This window comes from Geotrypetes seraphini, chromosome 5 (genome assembly GCF_902459505.1).
Source record: "Geotrypetes seraphini chromosome 5, aGeoSer1.1, whole genome shotgun sequence".
NCBI lineage: Eukaryota > Metazoa > Chordata > Amphibia > Gymnophiona > Dermophiidae > Geotrypetes > Geotrypetes seraphini.
Window position 1 is genome coordinate 180,996,886 of NC_047088.1, and position 23,613 is coordinate 181,020,498.

The following is a 23,613-nucleotide window of genomic DNA, read 5'->3' on the forward strand; positions in this document are numbered from 1 at the left end:
GCCGACCCGCGACCCCCCTGGCCGACCCCCACGACACCCCCAACCCCCTTCCCCGTACCTTTCTGTAGTTGGCCGGACAGACGGGAGCCAAACCCGCCTGTCCGGCAGGCAGCCATCGACGGAATGAGGCCGGATTGGCCCATCCGTCCCAAAGCTCCGCCTACTGGTGGGGCCTAAGGCGCCTGGGCCAATCAGAATAGGCCCGGGAGCCTTAGGTCCCTCCTGGGGGCAGGGCCTGAGGCACATGGTCGGGTTGGGCCCATGTGCCTCAGGCCCCGCCCCCAGGAGGGACCTAAGGCTCCCGGGCCTATTCTGATTGGCCCAGGCGCCTTAGGCCCCACCAGTAGGCGGAGCTTTGGGACGGATGGGCCAATCCGGCCTCATTCCGTCGTTGGCTGCCTGCCGGACAGGCGGGTTTGGCTCCCGTCTGTCCGGCCAACTACAGAAAGGTACGGGGAAGGGGGTTGGGGGTGTCGTGGGGGTCGGCCAGGGGGGTCGCGGGTCGGCTGGGGGGGCGGTCGGAGGTTCTTGGGGGGGGGCGGTCGTTGGGGGGAGGGGGGGTTTGCGTCGAGGGCAGGAGGGCCTGGGATCCCTCCTGCCCGTAATGTAGTGCAGGGTGGGGTTAGGGGGTCGCCGTGGCCAGGAGGACTTGGGCTCCCTCCTGGCCCGATATTGTGTGGGGAGTTGGGGAATCGGCGGGGCAAGAGGGCTTGGGCTCCTTTTTGCCCCGATTGTGTCGGGGAGTCGGGGGGGGCAAGAGGGAACCAGGCGGAGAGAGGGCAGTTAAGCGCAGTGCCTGCGCGGAAGGATGCAGCTCGGGCGACTTCGTTGTGTGAAACGAAGTTCGTTGTACGGATCAAGACATAAAGTTCGTTGTGCGCAGCGTTCGCTGTGCGAGGCGTCCGTTATGCGAGGCACCACTGTATTAAGAATGTGATCTCTGAAAGAAATGATGCTACAATAGGCTCATTTGAAAGCAGGGAAATATTATTGATAAGCAAAACTCACCTTCCACCCTCTTATATATGACTGTACTACAATGGTTGAAATCCTTATTTGTTGATATTTCTTTTGTTGCTGTAATGGAGAAAACAGAGAATTTTTAGATGATATAAAATATTGGAGAAGTAGCAAGTAGTGAAAAAAACAAACAAACACAACATACTCAAGTGAATTTAACGCCAAGTGGGCTTGAAAGGTAATATTATTTTTAGAAACAAGGCAACATGGCACTCTTTGAGGCCCTTCAACAGTTTTGTTAGTTCAGTTCAGTGACTTAAAATAAAGATTGTCACCACATTTTCACCCTAATTACAAAGCAGTAAAAGAACCTATAAGGCTCCTTCAGGAGCTGACATCACTGGACAAGGTTAGGATCCAATCTAATGTGGAGCTTTGAAGAAATCCCTAAATCTTGCTCTTGATCTGTTTTCACCAGGTTATTGATCTTCCCTATGCCCAGTAATAACGTGTGCCCATCTTCATGAAAACTCCTATATGCCAACAGATGTTCAGAAGCCTAAAAATCAATAGTTTCAGGAGTTCCTACCAGCAATATAGTAAGGGGCTCATAATCAAAAAAGAAAAACGTCCAAAAACCGGCCTAAGTCGGCACTTGGACAAACATTTCTCAAATACATCCAAGTGCCGATAATAAAAACGGGTTTTGTACGTATTTCTAAATGACCTAGGCCTTCATAGTGCCGCTCAACGTCCAAAGCTAAATGGGGCATTTCAGGAGGCTGGCTTAGACTTAGTCGTACAGCATGTAAAACCGAAAGTTTTACAACAGAGCTTAGACGTAACTTGGACGTTGTGACTTAGACCATGTAAAACATGGTCTAAGTCACAAAAAAACATCTAAACTCACCAGATAAGCACTTCAAACACATAACACAGACCCCCCACACACTACCCCAATGATCACCAACTCCCCCACCCCCATAAAAATTTTATTCACAACTTTAAATTTCAGCCTTCAGACCATCATCACCTGGCCGCCTGGCATAGGAAAGCCTAGTCGTTCCGCCCAGAGGCAGCTTATATCATCTTGGGGGTGGGTTAGGGATCCATGCTCATAAGCCCCTGTAATCACTGCATTGATACTTAAACATGTGCACTGCCCTATACACCCCCAAACCCTTTTTTACTGGCATATAAGTGGTTCCTGAAGCCATAAGAGCTATTGGGGTGGTAGATAAGTGGGTCTAGGAGATTCTGGAGGTGGTTTGGGGGAGCTTTAGGGAGGAGAAGCCATGGCACCCTTTTTGTGAAGTTCACAGCAGTGCCCTGTAAGGTACCCCACTATTTAGGTGGCATGTCTGGGTGTTCAATCCATCACTTTGCAGACCCCTCCCACGTCCAACAGGGTTTGTTCTAGGTGTTTTGGACTTGGACGGAAAGTTGGACAGAAATGTGGTATAAAGATGGACGATCAGATCGGCAGGACGTATAATTAGACGATTTTCAAAAGTAAAAAAAAGTTGGACGTCTCTTTCGAAAATGTGTCTTAGGCTCTTTAACTTTTGACAACTTGTGAGATGGACGTAAACGGACTTAGACGTCCCTTTCGATTATGCCCCTCCACGTGTATTGTGTTTTGCTTTGTTTATTAACCATGATTAAACATTTATGTGTCTGAATAATATGTTTATGTTTATTACATAAACTAGAAAGAAAATGGAGAAAAAGTAATCAAGAGACCACAAAAACAGCATGGAGAAAACTAAACCAACAATACAAACTAAAACTGAAAGAAAAAAGAAAGACACACTACTCTAACCAAATAGGCAGAGATTCTCAAGACACAGACACCAAACCCTACCTGGCCAATAACGACACCCCTCCACCCTCAGTCACCCTTTTAGCTGAATACTTCAAAAACAAAATCACAACTGCCAGGACTGCCTTCACTGGAACCCCTACTCACCTAGAAGAGATCACATTGCCCCCCCACAGAAAAAGAATCAGTTGCAGCAGACAGAACCTGGTCCCACTTCTCCACTATACAATGGTCAGACCTTAACAAACTCTATAAAAAATACAGCCACGCAGCCTGTGACCTCAACCACTGCCCACCATACCTATTAAAAACCTCCAGTACTTTATTCCGCGCCCTCCTCTTACAATGAATACAAACCTTGCTCGCAGACGGCCTTTTCCCGCAAGACCTTAATGAAATTATCGTCACCCCAATCCTAAAAGACCCCAAAGGAGCAACACATCAACCATCCAACTACAGACCCATAGCCTCAATATCACTTTATGGAAGGCCTCGTAGCTAAATTCGTCACCAACTGCCTAGAAAACCACAACTTACTCCACACTACACCATCTGGTTTCAGAACCAATTACAGCACAGAGACACTACTGGGATCCCTCCTGGACACAGCTAGACAACACCTCAGCATAGGCAGAAAAATGCTGATTATACAACTAGATCTCACCACAGCTTTTGACTTAGTAGACCATGACATCCTACTACAAATACTACATTCAATAGGAATCACAGGTAAGATACACACATGGTTTCAAGGATTCCTACAATCCAGGACTTACAGAGTAAAGTCAAACAAAAAAAAAATCAGAACTATGGTCCAATCCCTGCGGTGTACCCCAAGGATCACCTTTATCTCCCACGCTCTTCAACCTCTACATTGCATCTGTTGGCACCTGCCTAGACAAATTAGACCTAACTTCCTATAGCTATGCAGATGACATCATCATTCTCTTTGATCAACCAGCATCCTTCATGACAGACACACTGCACAGAACACTAGAAACAGTAGCAACATGGATGAAAGAGCACAAACTGAAACTGAATCCTGACAAAACAAAATTCATCCTTCTTGAAAATAACAAAACCCCAACCATAACAAACCTAGTAATAAATTCAATCACATACCCATTCAACCCACTCTAAAACTTCTGGGAATGCTGATAGACAGAGGCTGTACCATGCAGCCACAAATCAACAAAACAATACAGAAATCATTCGCAGTCATGAGAAACCTAAGGCAAGTTCAAAAATTCTTCGACAGAAAACAATTCCAGCTCGTGGTCCAGTCCCTAGTCCTGGGTCTTCTAGACTACTGCAACATCATCTATCTCCCCTGCCCCGCTAAAACCATGCTAAAACAACTACAAACAGTACAAAACACAGCTCTCTGAGACTTATCTATTCACTGAGGAAACACGACCACATCACAACGGCTTACCTCGATTCACACTGGCTCCCAATACAAGCAAGAATACTATTCAAATTCTACTGTCTACTATTTAAGACCATAAACGGAGACTGGCCAGCACCATTAACACAGCAAGAATCATCTCATTCCCCAATAGCAATCCGCTCCACTCCATAATACCATGGGAAATGTCCATGGATTGGGCCCATGTGCCTCAGGCCCCGCCCCCCAGGAGGGGCCTAAGGCTCCCAGGCCTATTATGATTGGTCCAGGCGCCTTAGGCCCCACCTGTGGGCGGGCCTTTGGCACGGCTGGGCCAATCCGGCCTCATTCTGCTGGTGGCTGCCTGCCGGACAGGCGGGTTTGGGCACCCGTCTGTCCGGCCATCTGACAAAAGGTACGGGGAAGGGGGGTGGGGTGGGGGGAGTCGCGGGTCGGCGGGGGGCCGTTCGGGGGGGGGCGGACATTGGAGGGGGAGGGGGTTCGTCGAGGGCAGGAGGGCCTGGGATCCATCCTGCCCGTAATGTAGTGGGGGGTGAGGGGTCGCCTGGGCCAGGAGGGCTTGGGCTCCCTCCTGGTCTGAACAGTAACGTCGGGGGGGGTCGCCTGGGCCAGGAGGGCTTGGGCTCCCTCCTGGTCCGAATGAGTCGCGGGGGGGGGGGGGGGGGGGTCGCCGGGGCCAGGAGAGCTTGGGCTCTCTCCTGGCCCGAACGAGTCGGGGAGTCGGAGGGGCAAGAGGGCTTGAGCTCCCTCATGCCCCGATCGTGTCGGGGGTGCCGCGGGTGCCTGGGGCAAGAGGGCTTGTGCTCCCTCTTGCCCCGATGTTATTGGGGGGGTCGCGGCTTCAACTGGGCAAGAGGGCTTGGACTCCCTCTTGCCCCGATATCGTCGGGAGGGGGTGGTCGCGGTTTGACATGGCAGGAGGGCTTGGGCACCCTCCTGCCTGGATCGTTGTTGTGGGGGGGCGGGGATTCTGTAACCGGTGTTGTTTTTGACAGACACCAGTTACAGAATCCAGCTTTTAGGCGAAGGACTGGCTCCTCCTTCGCCTAAAAGCCCTTCTGTTGGATGTTTTTGGCTTAGGCGTGTTTTTGTTTCATTATGGCTGAAAAGTGTAGACGTGCTGTGGGGGTACTTTTAGACGTAGTGGAGATTGGGCGTTTAGGCAAGGGAAGGCCATAATCAAAACATGGATGTTTGTTTTGGTTATGGACACTTTCCCTGCTTCTGGGTTGAACGTTTAGGGACTTAGGCCAAAAGGGGACTTAGACGTTTGTTTTGATTTTGCCCCTCCACGAGCCTGCCGGGACAGATAGGGAAAATATCTAAGAGTACCTGATTACTATTCAGTGTACTGTAAACCACTTTAGGTGAATCTCATCATGAAAAAGGTAGTAAATAAATCCCAATAAAAATAAATAAAAACAGCCATACTGAATGTTGTATTGCAATCAGTGGAAAGTTACATGGGTTTTATATAAGCTATTGAAAATGTGGCTTTTCACTGAAAACTTTTGTATTGTGGCATGAACACTATTTATTTTTTTAAAATCTTTATTTATTTTTAAAACTCACAATAATATATCATGAAATTCAAACTCTCATCAAATATTCCCCCTCCCTTATACCCAACAATTATTCATAAGCAAAAGAAATCATGAAATATTCCCATCCCCCACCCTGAACTTGTATGAACAAAAGGGAAATAAATTAATATTTATCAGTAAGGAGAGTCAAAATGCTATGGGTAACAGATATGTATTGTGAGGTCTTTTTTTTATAATTAATGAGTGGATTTGGATAATGAAGGTTGCAATTAGATGATTATATTTGGGGTGGGTTCTGCGGATGTGATGATATAATTAGTAAAATAATTGTTGTTGCATAATGAGATGTTATTCAGTTTGTAACTTGTTATAATGAGCTGATTTTAGAATTGTAAACTGCTATAGTACTTTAGTTTTTAGTGGTATATTAAGTTTTAAAAAATCAAATCAATGATCCATTAAGCCCATTTTCTACCAGCAAGAGGAACCCAAATAATAGCAACATTTCATGCTACTGATCCAGAGCAAGCAGTGGCTTCCCCCATGTCTATTTCAATAGCAGAATATGGACTTTACCTCCAGGAACTTGTCCTAACCACTGTAACCACATCCTCTGGCAACAAGTTCCAGAGCTTAACTATTTTTTGAGTTAAAAAAATTTCCTTCTATTTGTTTTAAAAGTATTCCCATATGTAATTTCATTGAGTGTCCCTTAGTTTTTGTACATTTTGAAAGGGTAAAAAATCGATTCACTCTTACCCGTTCTACACCACTCGGGATTTTGTAGAATTCGATCATATCCCTCCTCAACCGTCTCTTTTCCAAGCTGAATAGCCTCAACCTCTTTAGTTTTTCCTCATATGAGAAGAGCTTCAACCAGCAATATCAACTAAACTGAACTTCATACTTAAACAGACATGAGTCAAAAAGGAGCAATGTATCCTATTAAAAGGGAAACCATGAGCTTCATTACCCTCAGAGTCTATAGAGGTTAAGCGTGAAGCCCAGCTGTCTACATAAAGTAATAAGTCAATTGGGTGCTAACAACCAATTATTCACGTGATATGCACAATTGGTCATCCAAACAGTAGTATTTTTCGTACAACCCTTATATATATAGCTTCTTTATAGGATCTTCAGCGGCACCACTTAGAGCTCAATCAAATCTCATTGCTCTAAATTTTATGTTTCAGCTCGTCATTGGGTCCCTTTTTCTTTTCTAAATCTTATGTGACTAATTTTTCTTTCACTTTTGTTAATATTAACTTTTTAATTTAATATTTTAAGCATATACTTAGCTTAGATCATGTGGTCTCTGGCTAGGGATTTACATGTCAACATGTTTCGCTTTCTCAGCTTTGTCAAGGCTTAACCCCTAACTATTGTACCGCCAGAAGCTGTGACCACTACATCCTCAGATATATATATATAAGGGTTGTACGAAAAATAGTGGATAAGATTACTACTATTTGGATGAACAACCAATTATTGGCATTAATAAGTGTTCACGGCCCATTAACTGGCACTAATTTGGAATTATGCGCATATCTGCTTACATGCTGTTCTGTAACACTGCACGGCCAAAGTTTCTCATGCGCAACCTCTGTGGACCCCTATCAATAAAGTGATTTGTATTGGACTTTTGGCCCCTGTCTGTTTGGAAGACTGTGGTTCAAACCCACTTTCTTCTGCCTTGATTTTGATCTCATGGGTATTTGTCTTCTGTTGGACTTTGTTGTTGATGGCCACCAACCCAAAAAGGAGGCAAGTCCACGAGTGGGGCAGGGGCACTCTAAATATTTACGCACAGTGTTATAAAATACTAGGGCTGTGTGCCCAACTTGTGCGCCAGGGTTTACACCAGGTTTCAGCAGACGTAAGTCCTTGTGCCAGATGTCCTCACTTAGCGCTATTCTATAAAAGGCACTCAGCCAAGAGAAATTTTTACAGACTTGAGTGAGGATTTTTCCCAGCATCTATTTTTCAGGAACATTTATAGAATTCCCTCCTTGAAATATGTCTAGGAAGGAAACAAGCCAGTTTACACTCACTAGTCTTATTTTAGCCCTGCCCTTCGTAAGCCACTGGTAACCACTGCCTAGCAAAATTCCAAGCCCCTAAGAGGGCAGAGCCTATAAAAAGCTAAGGAAGGTTTGTTGTGCATCTGCTCAGCCAGAATCTACTTCTAGAGAAGAGCTACAGAGATCAGTGACATGAAGCTGCACCCTGTCCCCAGAGCCTAAGACCACAAACCCTACAGACACAAGGCTTAACCACAAGGCCGGATGCAAGATGCTGATGCTCAGAGGCAGGATCTGAGAGAGGTGGGAAAGTGAAGTTTCTCACTCAGAGATCATAAAACATGGTCCTAAAGCAAGCAGGTATTTTAGGCCTGATTCTATATACAGCACCTAGGCATTTATAGAATCCTGCCTAGCGGTGCCTAGGCATGCTTAGGCATGACTAGGCGACCTAGAGGTAGGCACTGGTTTATTAAGCCTGGTTTTACCAGGTCTAATTTACCAGTACCTAACTTAGATGTCTAGTGATGCCTAAGTCAACCATGTCTATTCTCGGCCCCTAACCATATCTACTTTTCAGGAAGGCATCAGAAGGTGCCCCCACTTAGGCATCACTAGTTGCCACGCAGAATTCTGCACCTAACATTTAATTTTCATTTTTTAAAATCAATTATTCAATTAACTTCAACAGTGTGGTCAATTAACAGGCCATTCAAGCTATTTGAATTTAAGCTAGGCATGGATTTTAGTTAGGCGCTGCTAGGCATCCTCAATTACAGCATCTAGGGGTGACTAACTAAGGTGCTGTTTATAGAATTAGGCCCTTTATGCCTTGAAAATCTGGCACCTTTGCCAGTTGCCTACATTGCTTGTGCCCAGCTGAACCCTATTCTCGGGCCTAAACCTACCATTCAGGATAAATGCTGGCTCCTCTGATTTTGTAATGCTGAAGTCTATCTTGTATTTGAGTTATTTTTCTTTGACATGTTGAGCTGTTCTGTACATTGCTCATCCAGGTCAGTCTCCTACACAGCTTTCATCAAATTAGCAAAATCTCTTCTTGCTAGGCTTAGTGACTTACTATGTATCTTCTGACCCAGGCAGCAATGACAGTCTGGCTCTTCTTCATCAAAAGGAAGTGTGTACGACACTTCCATCCACGGTAAATCTTCTGAATAAGCGTGGCCAAGTCCTCCAGACGTGCCTTTCTCAGGTCCTCTAATTTGAACAGCTGAAAATAAATATTAGGTGACTGGGAGGCAGAAAAGGCCAGGATATAAATTCTTCACTCATTTTTCTAAAGGAGATGCAGGTATTTATCATTATCACAAAAGGTATCAAGCTGTAACTCGAATAATCTAGCACCACATATAAAGAAAATTCTATAACTAGAAGCCCTTTTGCTCATGAATATAACTTTAAAAAGTACATAAAAAAGAGTGGAAATGTCCTAATCAGACTGATGACAACAAACTATGGTAAAAATGTCCTTTTACTCATCCAATGTTCAAATGACTTTATTCATCCAATAACTCAATGACTCATCATGTACATGTTTCAGCCAAACAGGCCTGCTTCAGGAGTCTTGAGAATCTTCTAAATGATAACGGATAGTGCCTTGAATAAATGTATAGGCTCTCAAGTCAATGCTACGGTGCTGTAAAAAAATCTTGTGCAACAGAGCCAAAAAGTCCCGAACGCCCGGGACTTTTTTTTGCTCTGAGCACTGTTGCAGAAGATTTTATCACAGCACCGTTATTTAGCTCTGTTATTTAGCCGGCTGGGAGCTAAATAGCACTGAATATCGGGCCCAGTAATTTAGAAACCTATGCATAAAATGTTCTTATAAAATTTGGTCATTCTTACATACAATAGAAGCCAGTGCATATATTTAGATATGCTCAAGGGCAGCTTGGGCAGATTCACAATTATGCACATAGGCAGGATTCTCTAACCAGCGCTGATTTTTTAGGCGCCCAAGCTCAGTAAAAAAAAAAAAAAAGGTGTTTGAGCGACGCTTTAAACGGATTTTCAAGGTGCCTGAATCACGCCTCCATAGGCGTTTTAGGTCGCCTAACACCACTGTGGGCATGACTAATGCTGGAAGTGGCGTTAGGTGACCTAAAGCGCCCTTGGAGGCATGATTCACATCAAAGGTAAGCGCTGGAAATGTAGGCCTGGAAAACCCTGGCCTACTGGACGCATGATTCTGTACCCGGCGCCATCACGTGTTTGACATGTGATCAGTGACTGCTTTTAAGGCGGCTGCCAGCAACGGCACCGGGTACAGAATTCAGCCCATATTGTATAAAACACACCTTCAATAGGTGTAATGTCAGTGCATTCAATCTAGATATAATTTCTGACGATTTATACTGGTGTTTTATGAAGACACACTGGTGTTTATGTATCTTTATAAATAAGCTAAAAGTAGGCACCTTCCTCCTAATTAATGTGGACACCCTGTTATAAAATAAACGCCTTAATCTTTTTCAGGTTTACAGTATTTTAGATTTCTGCAGTGTCTGCAGTGTCAATTAAGGCAATTTCTTAAAAAGAAGTGAACCATATGCAGGCCTTTGGTTGCACAATATCAGTCACCCTATTTCTGGTGCAAACAATCTAATTATGGGTAGGCCTCTCTCAGAAATTGCATAAAAATTTGTACATATTTTCAAAGGAAACTTTCGAAATGGTAGTTTAATACTGACAAACCAAACTACTGTATATCAAGCTGAAATATTTTCGTGCAGATACACAGCAATGTGTACTGTCAAGAGGTGAAAAGCTTTCACTTTATGCATGCATGTTCATTCATGTCTTCTTTTGATTCCTATTAAGGGCCAGTTCTCAGTAGGCAATTCCCCAATTAGGCCCAGTTGTGTGTGTGAGCGGTGGCACAGTGACATGTGTAACTTCTTAAGTTCATGAATTTAATTTAATGGTTCTCCAAATTCAATGGCACTTTAAATTGCTAAAAGTAGATATTTTCTTATAGGAACTCTGTTGTGTCTTGATATTTGATGATTGTTATATTTTATCTCATTTTAATTCATTGTGTCAATGTGATATTGCTAATTTTAGAATGAGACTATAATGAGTTATACTGTAGATGATTCTGGAATCCACCTTAAACTAAAAATGGCAAAGCATAATATAAAAGTCTGCATTAAGGCTCGGTAAATGCACCAAAGCCCATAGGGATTTAAAGGGCTTCGGGGCATTTGCCACGTGGCACACACTAGCCCGGCTTGATAAAAGAGGCCCTAAATTAAATAAGAAACAAAATTTAAAGAAGCTCCTCCCCCCAGCAGAGAATTTTCTGAGAATAAATTGTTCTGTGCAGCAAATTTACCTGCAGAAAAAGGGTCAAGGTGATGGTGTTCCAGGAATGCAATACAACCTTTATACACTTAGGCCCTCTTTTACTAAGGTGCGCTAACCGATTAGCGCGTGCGCTAAGCGCTAACGCAGGTATGTTAGTCTATGGACACGTTAGCATTTAGTGCACATTTTTTTGCTACTTCAGCTTGTCTGCGGTGTTCTTTGCTTACATGTTTAAAGACAATAGACTGTTTTCAGTCCAATTCTTTATATGCGAGTTTGCAAACCATTGGACCCCTGAGGAAGGCGTGTTTGCCAAAACACAGACAGTGTAGGCTCCGGTTGGATTTTTATCACTGTATTTTTTTATCATTGTACTTTTTAAATTGAATTTTCATGTTTTTATATGTCAGTGTATTTAATAAATTATCTCCAGAACATCTGTATCCACAGTTTTTTGTTTTTGTTTTCAAATAATGCACTTAGTCACATGAGTCAGTTCCATTTGTTTAAATATGAACCACAATCCATGGGAGCATTAAGCAAACGAGCATCACCTATACACAGTCAGCCTTGACATGCCAAATAAGAAAGGAAATGTTGTTCACATACCGTCCTTGGGTTGCGGATGAAGATCTTTGATCTGCCAAAGGAGTATTCTTCCTTTGGGATTTCCAACTCATGGACAAGTACTTCTACACCAGCTCTATAAGAGGAAACACAGAAGGTTACAGTGACAAGAAAAAGCTGTTTAATGCTTCCACTAGCACAATCACATTTCAATCTAGCTTATAGAATTAGGGGATACTATGTAAAATAATATTATAGTTACACTTCCTCAACTCAGTCATTTAATGGATAGTATAAATGTAACTGTTCTCGTTGAATAGAATTTCAATGTGGTCTTATTCCTGTTCTCCTAATGCAGCAGGCTGGTGTCCCGTGAAACAAGGCTGCCCTGTTTGAGTTTTTTGGATGGTGCACTGTCGAATGCGAGAACAGCAGCCAAAGTGACCCTTGGTGCTCCGATAGGACCCTAGCATTTCAAGCTGGTAGGCAACAATCTTGGTTAGGTAAATGTATTCTACAAGCTATGTTATCCTATTGCAGTTTTCGGAAATTAATTAAGATCACTTTGTTTGATAAGTTTATTACTTAGTGAGTTTTACTACTGAAATTCTATTTTACAAATATTTGTATTTTTTTACTGTATTATTGTATTTCACTGATTGTCCAGCTCTTTTTAGTGTAAACCGCCTAGAACTTTTGGTTATGGCGGTATAAAAGAATAAAGTTATTATTATTATTACTTTATTGATATAATTGACTCAACACGATCGTGTTTCGGCCTAAAGGGCCTGCCTTAGGAGTCTAAAGTTAAAAATAATCATAACTGGTGAAAAAAAAACCCTAATTATATCAATAAAGTATCAGAGCACCAAGGGTCACTGGCTGTTGTTCTTGCTTTCCTAATTTGGGAAGGTGCTATCTCCTGTTTCTTTGAAGCAGTGCCGAATGTGGCCAGGAGGGGAATTTTGTTAAGAGTGATTTTGGTCTTTGTTTCTCCAGAGTGCTACCACAGTGGAAGAAATTGTGCTTTGCTGCCTCACAGACCTAGCTCAGAGATCCTTGCTGGGAGAGTGACAGTTATCAGCTAGGTGACTACTTTTTTCAGTAGTGTGTTTGATTTATTTTGAACTATTTGCGACCACAAAAAATTGTTTCAATATATTATTGTATTTGGGGGAGGTTGATCTAATTAGTTTGACAGGGTTTTTTTCTGAGCAAGAGAATTTTCCTCACTTTTTTTGAGGTTTTGTTTTTTTTTTCTCAGCTTTTTCTGCTCTAACCTAGTCAATGACAGTGTTGCTGTACTCTATAAGAGCACCGCTGTGACAACTTTGAGTTGGATTGGTGCTTGTTGAGTCTTTGAAGCTATGGGCTCCTTTTACTAAGGCGTGCTAGCATTTTTAGCGCACGCAGGAAATTACCATGTGCTACACCACGCACTATGTGGCTAGAACTAACGCCAGCTCAATGCTGGTGTTAAGTTCTAGCATGCGGGGCAATGTTGCGCGCACTATTCCACGCGTTAAACCCTTAACGAAGCTTAATAAAAGGAGCCCTATATTTATAATTGTGATAAATAATTGCCTCCCCTAATTGGTAATATTTTATTACTTCAGTGTTTGTAAGCCAGCTGTAATGAGAATTACATACATCTAGCAGATCCATTTGTATAGGGAAACCGAGGGCTCCTTTTACTAAGCTGCGATAGCGTTTTTAGCTCAATGCTGGCGTTAAGATCTAGTGCGTGTGGCAATTCAGCGCGCACTAAAACCACTATCGCAGCTTAGTAAAAGGAGCCCCAAAACTACAATTTTCTTCTGGATAACAAACTAGTTTTTTTTGTGTATCAATGAGACTGACATAGCAGCAGAAGCACATCCTTCTACCTGGGAACAGATACTGTGCACATTTTTGACCACTATTACATTACATTACATTACATTAGGGATTTCTATTCCGCCTGTGCCTTGCGGTTCTAGGCGGATTACAATATAGAAATTATCTGGGCAATTCCAGTAGAATTACATTTCAGGATAAGAGTAAGTTACAGGAACAGTAAAGAATTATGATACTTCAATTTCACAGAAGATAATACATATCACAGAAGATAATACATATAACAGAAGATAATACATATCACAGAAGGTAATACATGTCAACTGAATCAAGTTAAATCGGGTGTAGTGTAAAAGAGTTACAGTACATTCTAGATCTCAGACAAAGAGATACTATAGGTGGGTGTTTCCAAAGGCGTTGATTGGGAACTCATTGGATGGTGGTTAGAGTGATGGGAGATATTTTTTGAACAGTAGTGTTTTTATTTCTTTACGGAACTCTTTTATGTCTGTTGTTTTGGTCAGTAGTTTTGAGATGTCAGCGTCAATTTTAGCTGCCTGTGTCCCCAGAAGGTTGTCGTAAAGTTTCTTACGACGAGTAACGTTGAGAGGTGGGTAGGTGAAAAGGTTCTGTGTTCTCCTTCTTCTGGGTGAGAGGTAGTAGTGAAAACGGTTGTTTAGGTAACTGGGTGCCGTGCCGTGGGTTACTTTGAAAATGAGACAGTAGAGTTTGAATTGTGTTCTTGCTTTTATTGGTAGCCAGTGAGATTCTAAGTATGCATTGGTAATGTGGTCGTGTTTGCTGAGTGAGTATATGAGTCTGAGGGCTGTGTTCTGGATGGTCTGTAGTTTTTTTATTGTGTTGGTAGGGCAAGGTAAGTAAAGGCTTGGACAATGATCCTGAATTGGTCTTTATTAACGAATTTTCTGATTTTTCTTAGATTTCGCATTGTGAAGAATGCTTTTTGGGTGATTTTATGGATTTGTGTTTGCATTGTGCAGCATCTGTCTAAATGTATACCTAGGATTTTAAGGGAGCTCTGTATTGAATACTTGATTGAGTTTACTTCCAGTTCTGTTAGGGATGGTTTTTTGTCCTTCTCTAGTAGTAGGAATTTAGTTTTGTCTGAGTTCAGCTTCAACTTATGATTTGTCATCCATTTTTCTACTGTTTCTACTGCCTCAAGTCTAGCTGAATCGAGATGGGGGAAGCAGAAATCCTATATTTCTTCTTTTCCTAAAGCCAGGTGAGGGAAAAAATGGATGACGGTGGTGGGAAGTATGTGGGAGAGAGAGAACTTAGATGAAAGCTGTTGCGGAGTATATGGAAGAGAGAGAGTGAGTCTGGGGGAAGGCTTTAGGGGAGGGGCACATGGGATAGAGAGCATGAGTGTGTGCACATGTGCACACATGCACATCTTGGCCCTCCAAATGTTATGCAACAAGCAAAAAACAAAAGGAATTGATCCCAAAATATCCACAAAGAAGAAAATCCAGAGAAAACCAAAAAAACTCTGTGGAGTGACGATGCTCCTATATGGACTTTATTTGAAAGTATCAAAGTTCCAAAGGTACACTGAAATCATCCACATAAAATAATTTCATCCACATAAAATTGAATCATCCACATAAGAGCCTTAAAGGACCTAGTCCGCTAGGGATACAGGACCCAACACGGTCCGCGTTTCGACAAAAAGTCTTCTTCAGGGGTCCCTGGGGGTCCTATAAAGGTGAATACGTGGGAAACAATTGTGTGGTGAGCCGGAAGTGAGACACTACTTGCATTTGTTTCCCACGTATTCACCTTTATAGGACCCCCAGGGACCCCTGAAGAAGACTTTTTGTCAAAACGCGGACTGTGTTGGGTCCTGTATCCCTAGCGCAGTGTTTTTCAACCGCTGTCTAGTGTGCCGCGAGATGTTGCCTGGTGTGCCATACGGTCAGGGCCGCCATCAGGGCAGTACCACCAGTCTAGGGAGAGGGGCGGTCCGCCCCACGTGGACAGGAGAGAGCTGGACGGGGGACCCGCGGAATTCAATACATCTCGAGCCGCGAGGCTCGTCTTCTGTTCCTGCCTGCCCTGCAGCTAACATATAGCCGATCGCAAGCGTTCCCCGATGTCAGCGCTGACGTCGGAGGGAGGGCTTAAGCAAAGCCTGCCCTCCGACGTCAGCGCTGACATCAGAGAATACTTCCGTTCGGCTATTTGTGCGCGGCAGGGCAGGCAGGAAGCAGAAGACAAGCCTCGCGGCTTGAGCTTCGTTTTGCTGAGAAAGTTGCAAAGATGGGCTGGGAGGCAAACACGGAACACAAAAGGGGGGAGGGAGTGCGTTTTGGACACAAGGCATGAACTTGGAAGAGAGGAAGGGAGGGAAAGAGATGCTGAGGTGGGGGAGGGAATGCGTTTTTGGACACAGAAGAAATGGACTTGGGAGAGAGGAAGGGAGGGAAAGAGATGCTGATGTGGGGGAGGGAATGCGTTTTTGGACACAGAAGAAATGGACTTGGGAGAGAGGAAGGGAGGGAAAGAGATGCTGAGGTGGGGGAGGGAATGAGTGTTTGGACACAGAAGGCATGGACTTTGGAGAGAGGAAGGGAGGGAAAGAGATGGTTGTGTACACAGGGAATAGAAGAAAGGAGAATTTTTGGTCATAGGGAGGGAGTGAGGTACAGATAGTGGCTTACCAGGGTGGGGGGGGGGCGGTCTGCCCCACCCCGGGTTTACGTCCCAAGGGGGTGCACAGCTTGCCACCCTCCAGTGTTGTCCCTAGGCCGGCAAACTGCGGCTCTTTAGCCACTTGAGTGCCACCGCCGCCATCGGGAACAGGCCGGCGCCAAGTTCTCCCTGCTTTTCCCTGTGGGGCCGGCTAACTCTCGCCACTCGCGTCAATTCTGACGTCGGAGAGGACGTTCTGGGCCAGCCAATCGCTGCCTGGCTGGCCTAGAACGTTCTCTCCGACGTTAGAATTGACGACAGGTGGCGAGAGTTGGTCGGCCCTGCGGGGAAGAGAAGCAGGGAGAACTCGGTGCCGGCCTGTTCCCGATGGCGGCAGTGGCAGCTTATTCCTCAGTGGCGGTGGCAGCATTATAAAATACTTTCTTTGTGTTTATTTGATTCCTATATATTTATATATAGTCAATATAGGCACAGTTAAATTTTTTAACTTTTTCTAATGGTGGTGTGCCTCGTGATTTTTTTCATGAAACAAGTGTGCCTTTGCCCAAAAAAGGTTGAAAAACACTGCCCTAGCGGACTAGGTCCTTTAAGGCTTTTATGTGGATGAAATTATTTTATGTGGATGATTTCAGTGTACCTTTGGACTTTGACACTTTCAAATAAAGTCCATTTAGGAACATCGTCACTCCACAGAGTTATTTTGGTTTCTTCCAAATGTTATGAAATATAAAATGTGGCCCTGGATTAAAAAAAGGGTTGGACAAACCTGGCTTAAACAGTAACTATTATAACTTTGTATCTTATTTAATCCCTTATTACAAATACGTCTGTTTTATTAAAACCATTAATTGGCTGAAAAAAGAAATGAAATCTTCTACAGAACATCTGTTGACCCTTTTTTTCAAAGTGCAAACTCTCACAGAAATTACCACTGCGTGTAATAGTTTGTCCAGCTTGCAGCCTCACAATAACTCCCTCCAAAGTAAATAAAGCCATTTTCTCACAAAAGAACTGTCATTTATGTTTCCCTCCAAAGAGATTCGTAGAAAGGCACATAAACATCCAAGGGAGTGGCCTAAGAATGGAGGGAAAAGGGACAGATAATACGGCCAACAAAAAGAGAAATAGTAAGATGATTGTGTCTGATTATATCTTAATGTACTGAAATAGCGTAATAAGTTGGTTATCCAAGTAAGAAGAGTGTTGAGGCACATAGGAAAAGACATAACCAGCTACAGACAGGCAGCGATAAAGTCTCTGGGCTGGTTTCTAGGGACTGAGACCTCCCTTATGTCTAACTGTGGAAGCTGTATCTCCAAAAGGATATAAACAAATAGGTCGTAGTCCAGAGAAAGGTTACCGAAATTGTGGAGGGTCTGCTCCAAAAGTCATATAAAACTAAAGAGTTTAAACAAGTATCACTTAGAGCAGTGTCTTGCAAACTTTCAGAAGCCGTGGCCCACTAAACTGGGAGATGCAGCTTGAAGGCATCCAGAAATGCACAGACGTTGATGCGAAGACAACGCACACATCCGTGATGACATTCACACATGCATGAAGGCCCTGAGCTGCCAGAGGAAGGGGGTGCTGGAAGAGAAGCGGCGCGAACAGGCGGAGAGACACTGGCACTGGCTGACTGCCTACAGGACGTGCCTCTCGCCGCAAGAGGCACGTCCTGTAGTCAGCTGACGCTGGTGCCTCTCCTCCCCCCCGGTATCTCACGACACACAGTTTGCGAAACACTGACTTAAGAGGATAGGAAAAACAGGGAATTATGATAGAGGCATTCAAATCCCTCAGACGATACATAAGAGACAAGCCTTTTCAACAGAACAAGAGGTAATAACCCAGGGAAAAGGTATGAATGTGTGGAACAACTTCTCAAGGGAAGTGACAGAGACAAACCAGCAATAATTCAGAACAGCATGAGATAAGTGCAGAAGATCCCTATAGCTTTCAGGTAGGTACCAACTTCTCCAGGTATATATACAATGACAAAAAGAGAGAAAGTGTGTGTGTTATTTATATAACAATATAACTTTATGGTGTGGATCCTCCCATGGCACCTTTTTTTTATTCCCCCTCCCCCTTCCCAACTCCCCGAGCTTACACTACTGTAATACTCTAAACATTCTCCCACTCATACACCTCTACTCTTCCCATTCTTATTATGACAAAGTCACCAATCTGCCACATATTCCAGATGGTAAGGGCACTGTAAACCATCAGTAAGCTTTTTTTTTTTTTTAAAAAAAAAAAAAGCTCTCCAGGCCTCCGCGTACCCTTCTAAAACTTGGCACTTCCTTAACTCTTATAGCTTCAAGGAAGTAAGAGAACAATCCAGATATCATATTAGCTCTATATCACTGCACCAGAAATGAAACTGGACATAGTTGGCCTCATAGCTCCTATGTGGCTAATTTGGTAACCTACCCACAAACATTCCAATCATAGTACATGGGCTTGTCTTACCACTGGCACTTGCTCGCATCTGAGAAGCTGAAAGCTATGTCATAAGAACATAATAGCCTTACTGTGTCAGACCAATGGTACATCAAACCCAGTAGCCCGTTCTCACAGTGGGCAATCCAGGTCACTAATACCTGGCCAAAACCCAAAGAGTAACAACATTTCATGCTATCGATCTAGGGCAAGCAGAGGTTTCCCCCATGTCTTAATAACAGACTATGGACTTTTCCTCTAGGAAATTGTCCAAACCTTTCTTAAAACCAACAACGTTATCTGCTCTTACCACAGTCTCTGGCAATGCATTCCAGAGCTTAACTATTCTGAGTGAAAAAAAAATTCCTCCTATTGGTTTTAAAAGTATTTCCTTGTAACTTCATCGAGTGTCCCCGCCGGAGTGAAAAATCGACCCACTTGTACCCATTCCACTCCACTCAGAATTTTGTAGACTTCAATCATATCTCCCTTCAGCCTTCTCTTTTCCAAGCTGAAGAGCCCTAACCTTTTTAGTCTTTCCTCATATGAGAGGAGTTCCATCCCCTTTATCATGTTGGTCGCTCTTCTTTGAATCTTTTCTAATGCCGCTATATCTTTCTTGAGATAAGCAGACCAGAATTGAACGCAATACTCCAGGTGAGGTCGCACCATGGAGTGATACAGAGGCATTATAATATCAAGTTTCACTACCAGCTGGGCCTCCCAAGGCGAACAGGTTTCAGCAGAGATAGATTAACGATGTACCACCCATCTGAACAGCAGCAGATGGGCAGTGTTGTAGGTGGAGGATCATGTCTGATGCAACAACAGCGACAACATAGAATTTATACTTTGCAGAAGAAAGGCCTGGCAATCTACTTCTGTATTCTACCAAGAAAACTTGATCAAGATGATGATGAGACATAGAGAATCAACATAAACATATTGGGACTAATGTAGGGCTGCCCAATTCCGGTCCTCGAGATCTACTAACAGGCCAGGTTTTCAGGATATCCACAATGAGTATGCATGAGAGAGATTTGCCTGCACTGCCTACTTGGTATGCAAATCTCTCTCATGCATGTTCATTGTGGATATCTTGAAAACCTGGCCTGCCAGTAGATCTCAAGGACCAGAATTGGGCAGCCCAAGAGTGCAGGCACTTTTAATTACTGCTGTTGTTTGTTTTATTATGACATTTTTTGTAATATTGATTTATGCTTTATAGAATGCTTTATGATATACCGTGTTTTATTAGAGTGATCTATTTTTATCCTGTTGCAACATGTGTTGAATACAGTTTACAATAGGAAAGATATGAATTGAACAGAACAATCCAGAAAGATATACTAACCCCCTCTTCTATTAAACTGCGCTAGCAGTTTTTAGCGCAGAGTGCCCCGCTGAATGGCCCGCACTGCTCCCGACGCTCATAGGAACTCTATGAGCACCAGGAGCAGCGCGGGCCATTCAGTGCGGCTCCCCACACTAGAAACTGCTAGCGCAGTTTAACAGAAGAGGCCCTATGTCTTGGCTTGAATTGGAGCTGTATATATTTATAGCTAGTAATTTGCATGTCAAGATACACATGCACCAGCTAATGATTCTTACCTGGCAGGTCCTTTCCATCGGCACTTTGAAATTATCAGAAAGTTGTCACAAAGATAAGTGCCATGTTTTAAATTTTTGATACTGATATTTATTCACTTTATATTTTGGTTTGACATATGATTTTGCAACGAACTCAATGAATGATACCTCCTCCTGCACTTCCAGATAGAAATCTTTGATGATTCACCAGAGCTGGCATCTGAGAGTTCTGTTATACACTTGATAACATCTTTTCTACAAGTTTTTAGAGTGTTTGATCTTACGATTTTGTATACTTGTTTCCATTGCTTTAAGTTGAGTTATATTTATAGCTAGTAATTTGCATGTCAAGATATACATGCACCAGCTAATGATTCTTACCTGGCAGGTCCTTTCCAATGAGGCCATGTCTGTTTGCACAGCATCTTATACCTTTCTAGGCAGGGCTCATAGGGTTGCCTGAATGCATAGCCCGCCCTTCTAACACGGACGTTCTCCAGGAGACCGAGGTACCGGACTTGGTGACGAACTAGTGCATCAGTGAAGATATGTGCAGCTTTTTTATCATTTGGCTTGATGCATCTGCAATTTGTAAGTTATGTTTCATGGTTATCAACATTAGTTATAGTTTTTTCAAACAGTAAGACCCTGATTCTATAAATGGCGCCTAACTTAAGATTGGCATACACTATGTGCCATTTATAGAATCATGCCTGCGGGTGCCTAAAGTGGACTTACGCACCAGTAGGGTCTGAACCCTAGGCGCACCCTACTTATGCTAGAGTTTTCTTGCCCTACATACCGGCAACTAAGTTAAGCACCTACCAGCACCTAAGTTAGGTGCCTACTAGTGCCTCAGTCCACTTTAGGTGCCTACATGCAAAATACGCTCCTGATCTGCCTATGATCTTTTCCCTAACCATGCCTACTTTCTTGTAAGTGCCTACCACCCAATTCATTTTAATTTAAGCCAGTTATGAGGTAATTGCTTGTTATCAGTGCCAATTATGCTTTTTAAATAATTAAGTTAGGCACCTAGACCGGCTAGGTCAGGGGTAGGCAATTCCGGTCCTCGAGAGCCAGAGCCAGGTCAGGTTTTCAGGATATCCACAATGAATATGTATGAGATGGATTTGCATGCACTGCCTCCTTGAGATGCAAATCTATCTCATGCATATTTATTGTGGATATCCTGAAAACCTGACCTGGCTCTGGCTCTTGAGGACTGGAATTGCCTACCTCTGGGCTAGGTGAACCGATCTAGGCACCTAGTTTTAAGTGTCTTTTATAGCATTTGGGCCTAAATGCCTAAAAATAAGTAGACAATGTCATATCTCTAAGTTTTATAGTTAAAGTACAATTATTTTGTCAAAGATGCACATCTTAGAAGGCTCTCTTTGTAGAATGCATGTTATCTTGAATTAACGCAGCATCACATAAAACCACTGTCTTTTCATATACAATATAATCTACCAAATATATCATTATTTCTTGCTGGGAATAATTGGTTATAATATAGCTTTCTAACAATGTTAGTCATGCAATATTCTGAAGACTTTATCAGTTCACTCTACCTCACAATCAAAAGTCTATGATAAAGGTTCATTGTCTATTTGACTATAAGGAATGATTTTCTTTACCTAATGTAGTTGGGATTCTTTGTCTGCAGGTTCTTCATCAGTGTCGCCACAGAAGCCTTGAACTGTGATCCTGCTGTGGGTGGTCGCTTCAGGTTGATTTTAACTGGGTTTCCCTCTGGAAACATATCTTTGATGAGGGCATGGGTGGCTTTCCACATAGCCTGGGACAGGTCACGGTATAGTAGGTCATTGTTTTTATCAACAAAACCTTCTACTTGATACATCACCTGCGAGACACACAATAGCATTAATTTGAGGAATAAGCAAAATTGAAAGGCTTGATTTTATACAAGGCTTTTCCAGAAGTATAAAATGAATGAAAGTCCTTTATAAATCATATCCAAAAATCTTCCTTACTGAAAGTAACAATCTGCAAATCTAAAATAAAAAAAACTTAAAAAATTTAAGGGTTATTCTAAAAGCAGTCCAGATAACAGACTGTGTTCAACAATTTGGTTTGCTTTTTCATTGATTATGTCATCTGTCTATGAGCTGTGGTAGCGGTACAGGGCTTTGAAGAAATATGGAATCTCAGTAGGCTGTGGTATCTTAACATGGGTGCTCTTGGAAAAATATCATCGTCTTTTCAATTAAAAAGTCAGGCTTTTACTGCACCTTTGACTAACAAGTAGACTCTCAGTATCACAGGAGCTACTTCACCAATATCTGAGTAACACAGCTTGTGATCAGCCTCACAAGCCACACCATTTATCGTGTCCAAGAGCATCAAGAACTAAGCTGCAGCTTGATACTCCAGGGCTGCTTCTTAAAGGGGCTGTCACTTGAAATCAGGAGTTTCCCATGCTCCCTTCCCCCCCAATGTCCCTCAACATCCAATAACCACATCCCTCAATCCTAACCCACTTCCCATACTCCTCTGATCCCCTGCTTAGAAGACCCACCATAGTTGCACCCATCACCCCAAAGACCCAGCAATCACCAGAAGCACCCCTACCATCCAATAGGTCCTTCCAGGCCTACCTGCAACATCCCTAGAGACTAGCAGGAGTTGGGGCAGGAACTATCCCCAGCTGCTGCAGCACCTGTCAGCACCAGGTTCAAGATGGCGCCACGACCCCTTAGAGTAGTTTTGCAGTACTACTGTTAAGGGTCAAACTGCATATAGCAAGATTATCACTAATTATTTGAACTCAGCACCATCAGGAGCAAGAATGACTGAGGACCACTCATGCCCCCAACCCCACTTCACCCCAGAAATACTGTGAGGTTGGCCGGTGGTGGTAGTGGTGGGGTGGCTGTGGAAGGGTGGAGAAAGTTTTTGGTGACTGGGAGGGGTCATTGGGGTTGGGAGAGTTACGGTTGGGGGGTCTTCAAGGAAGAATGGATGTGATTCAGGGAATAGCAAGCTATTGCCCCTTTAAGAAACAGCTTAGCAGTCAGATGGTGCCAGTCAGGAATAAGAGCTGGTATTATTTTTCCAGGAAGAACGCACCTTACAGTATTTACTACAGGCTGCATTATTCAATTTGCAATGAACTGCTTTGCATCTCATTACTGTGTATCTTGTGGTACCTTAATGTGTGCTAAGGTAATATAATGTACGTTACTGTCCTTAAACGTGCATTAAGGCACAAATAAGATGATTTATGGCCATAACATACCTTAATAGCTACTTCCCAACATGGGCATTTTGTGACTTCAAACATGTGTTAGAATTCAGTGCTATCAGCTAGAAACTAATGGCAGGTCCACAAAACATAAATATCTGGGGAAATAGTAACTTTCTGGACACAAACCAAACTATCCTTAAATTTAAAGA

At 43.2% G+C, this 23,613-nt stretch overlaps 1 protein-coding gene across 9 annotated transcripts in view; it reads right to left on the reverse strand.

Annotated features, from left to right (window-relative positions):
* The window catches only part of MYO1B (myosin IB), a 423,667-nt gene that overhangs the window by 88,150 nt on the left and 311,904 nt on the right, over positions 1–23,613 (reverse strand). For all 9 annotated transcript variants that reach the window (XM_033945224.1, XM_033945231.1, XM_033945228.1 and 6 more), the window contains 5 exons: positions 21,834–22,060; positions 20,575–20,775; positions 11,692–11,785; positions 8,837–8,986; positions 1,009–1,077 (listed from right to left, as the gene is read on the reverse strand). In XM_033945224.1, the coding sequence (XP_033801115.1) occupies positions 1,009–1,077; positions 8,837–8,986; positions 11,692–11,785; positions 20,575–20,775; positions 21,834–22,060 (741 nt within the window). The remainder of the gene's footprint in view (positions 1–1,008; positions 1,078–8,836; positions 8,987–11,691; positions 11,786–20,574; positions 20,776–21,833; positions 22,061–23,613) is intronic.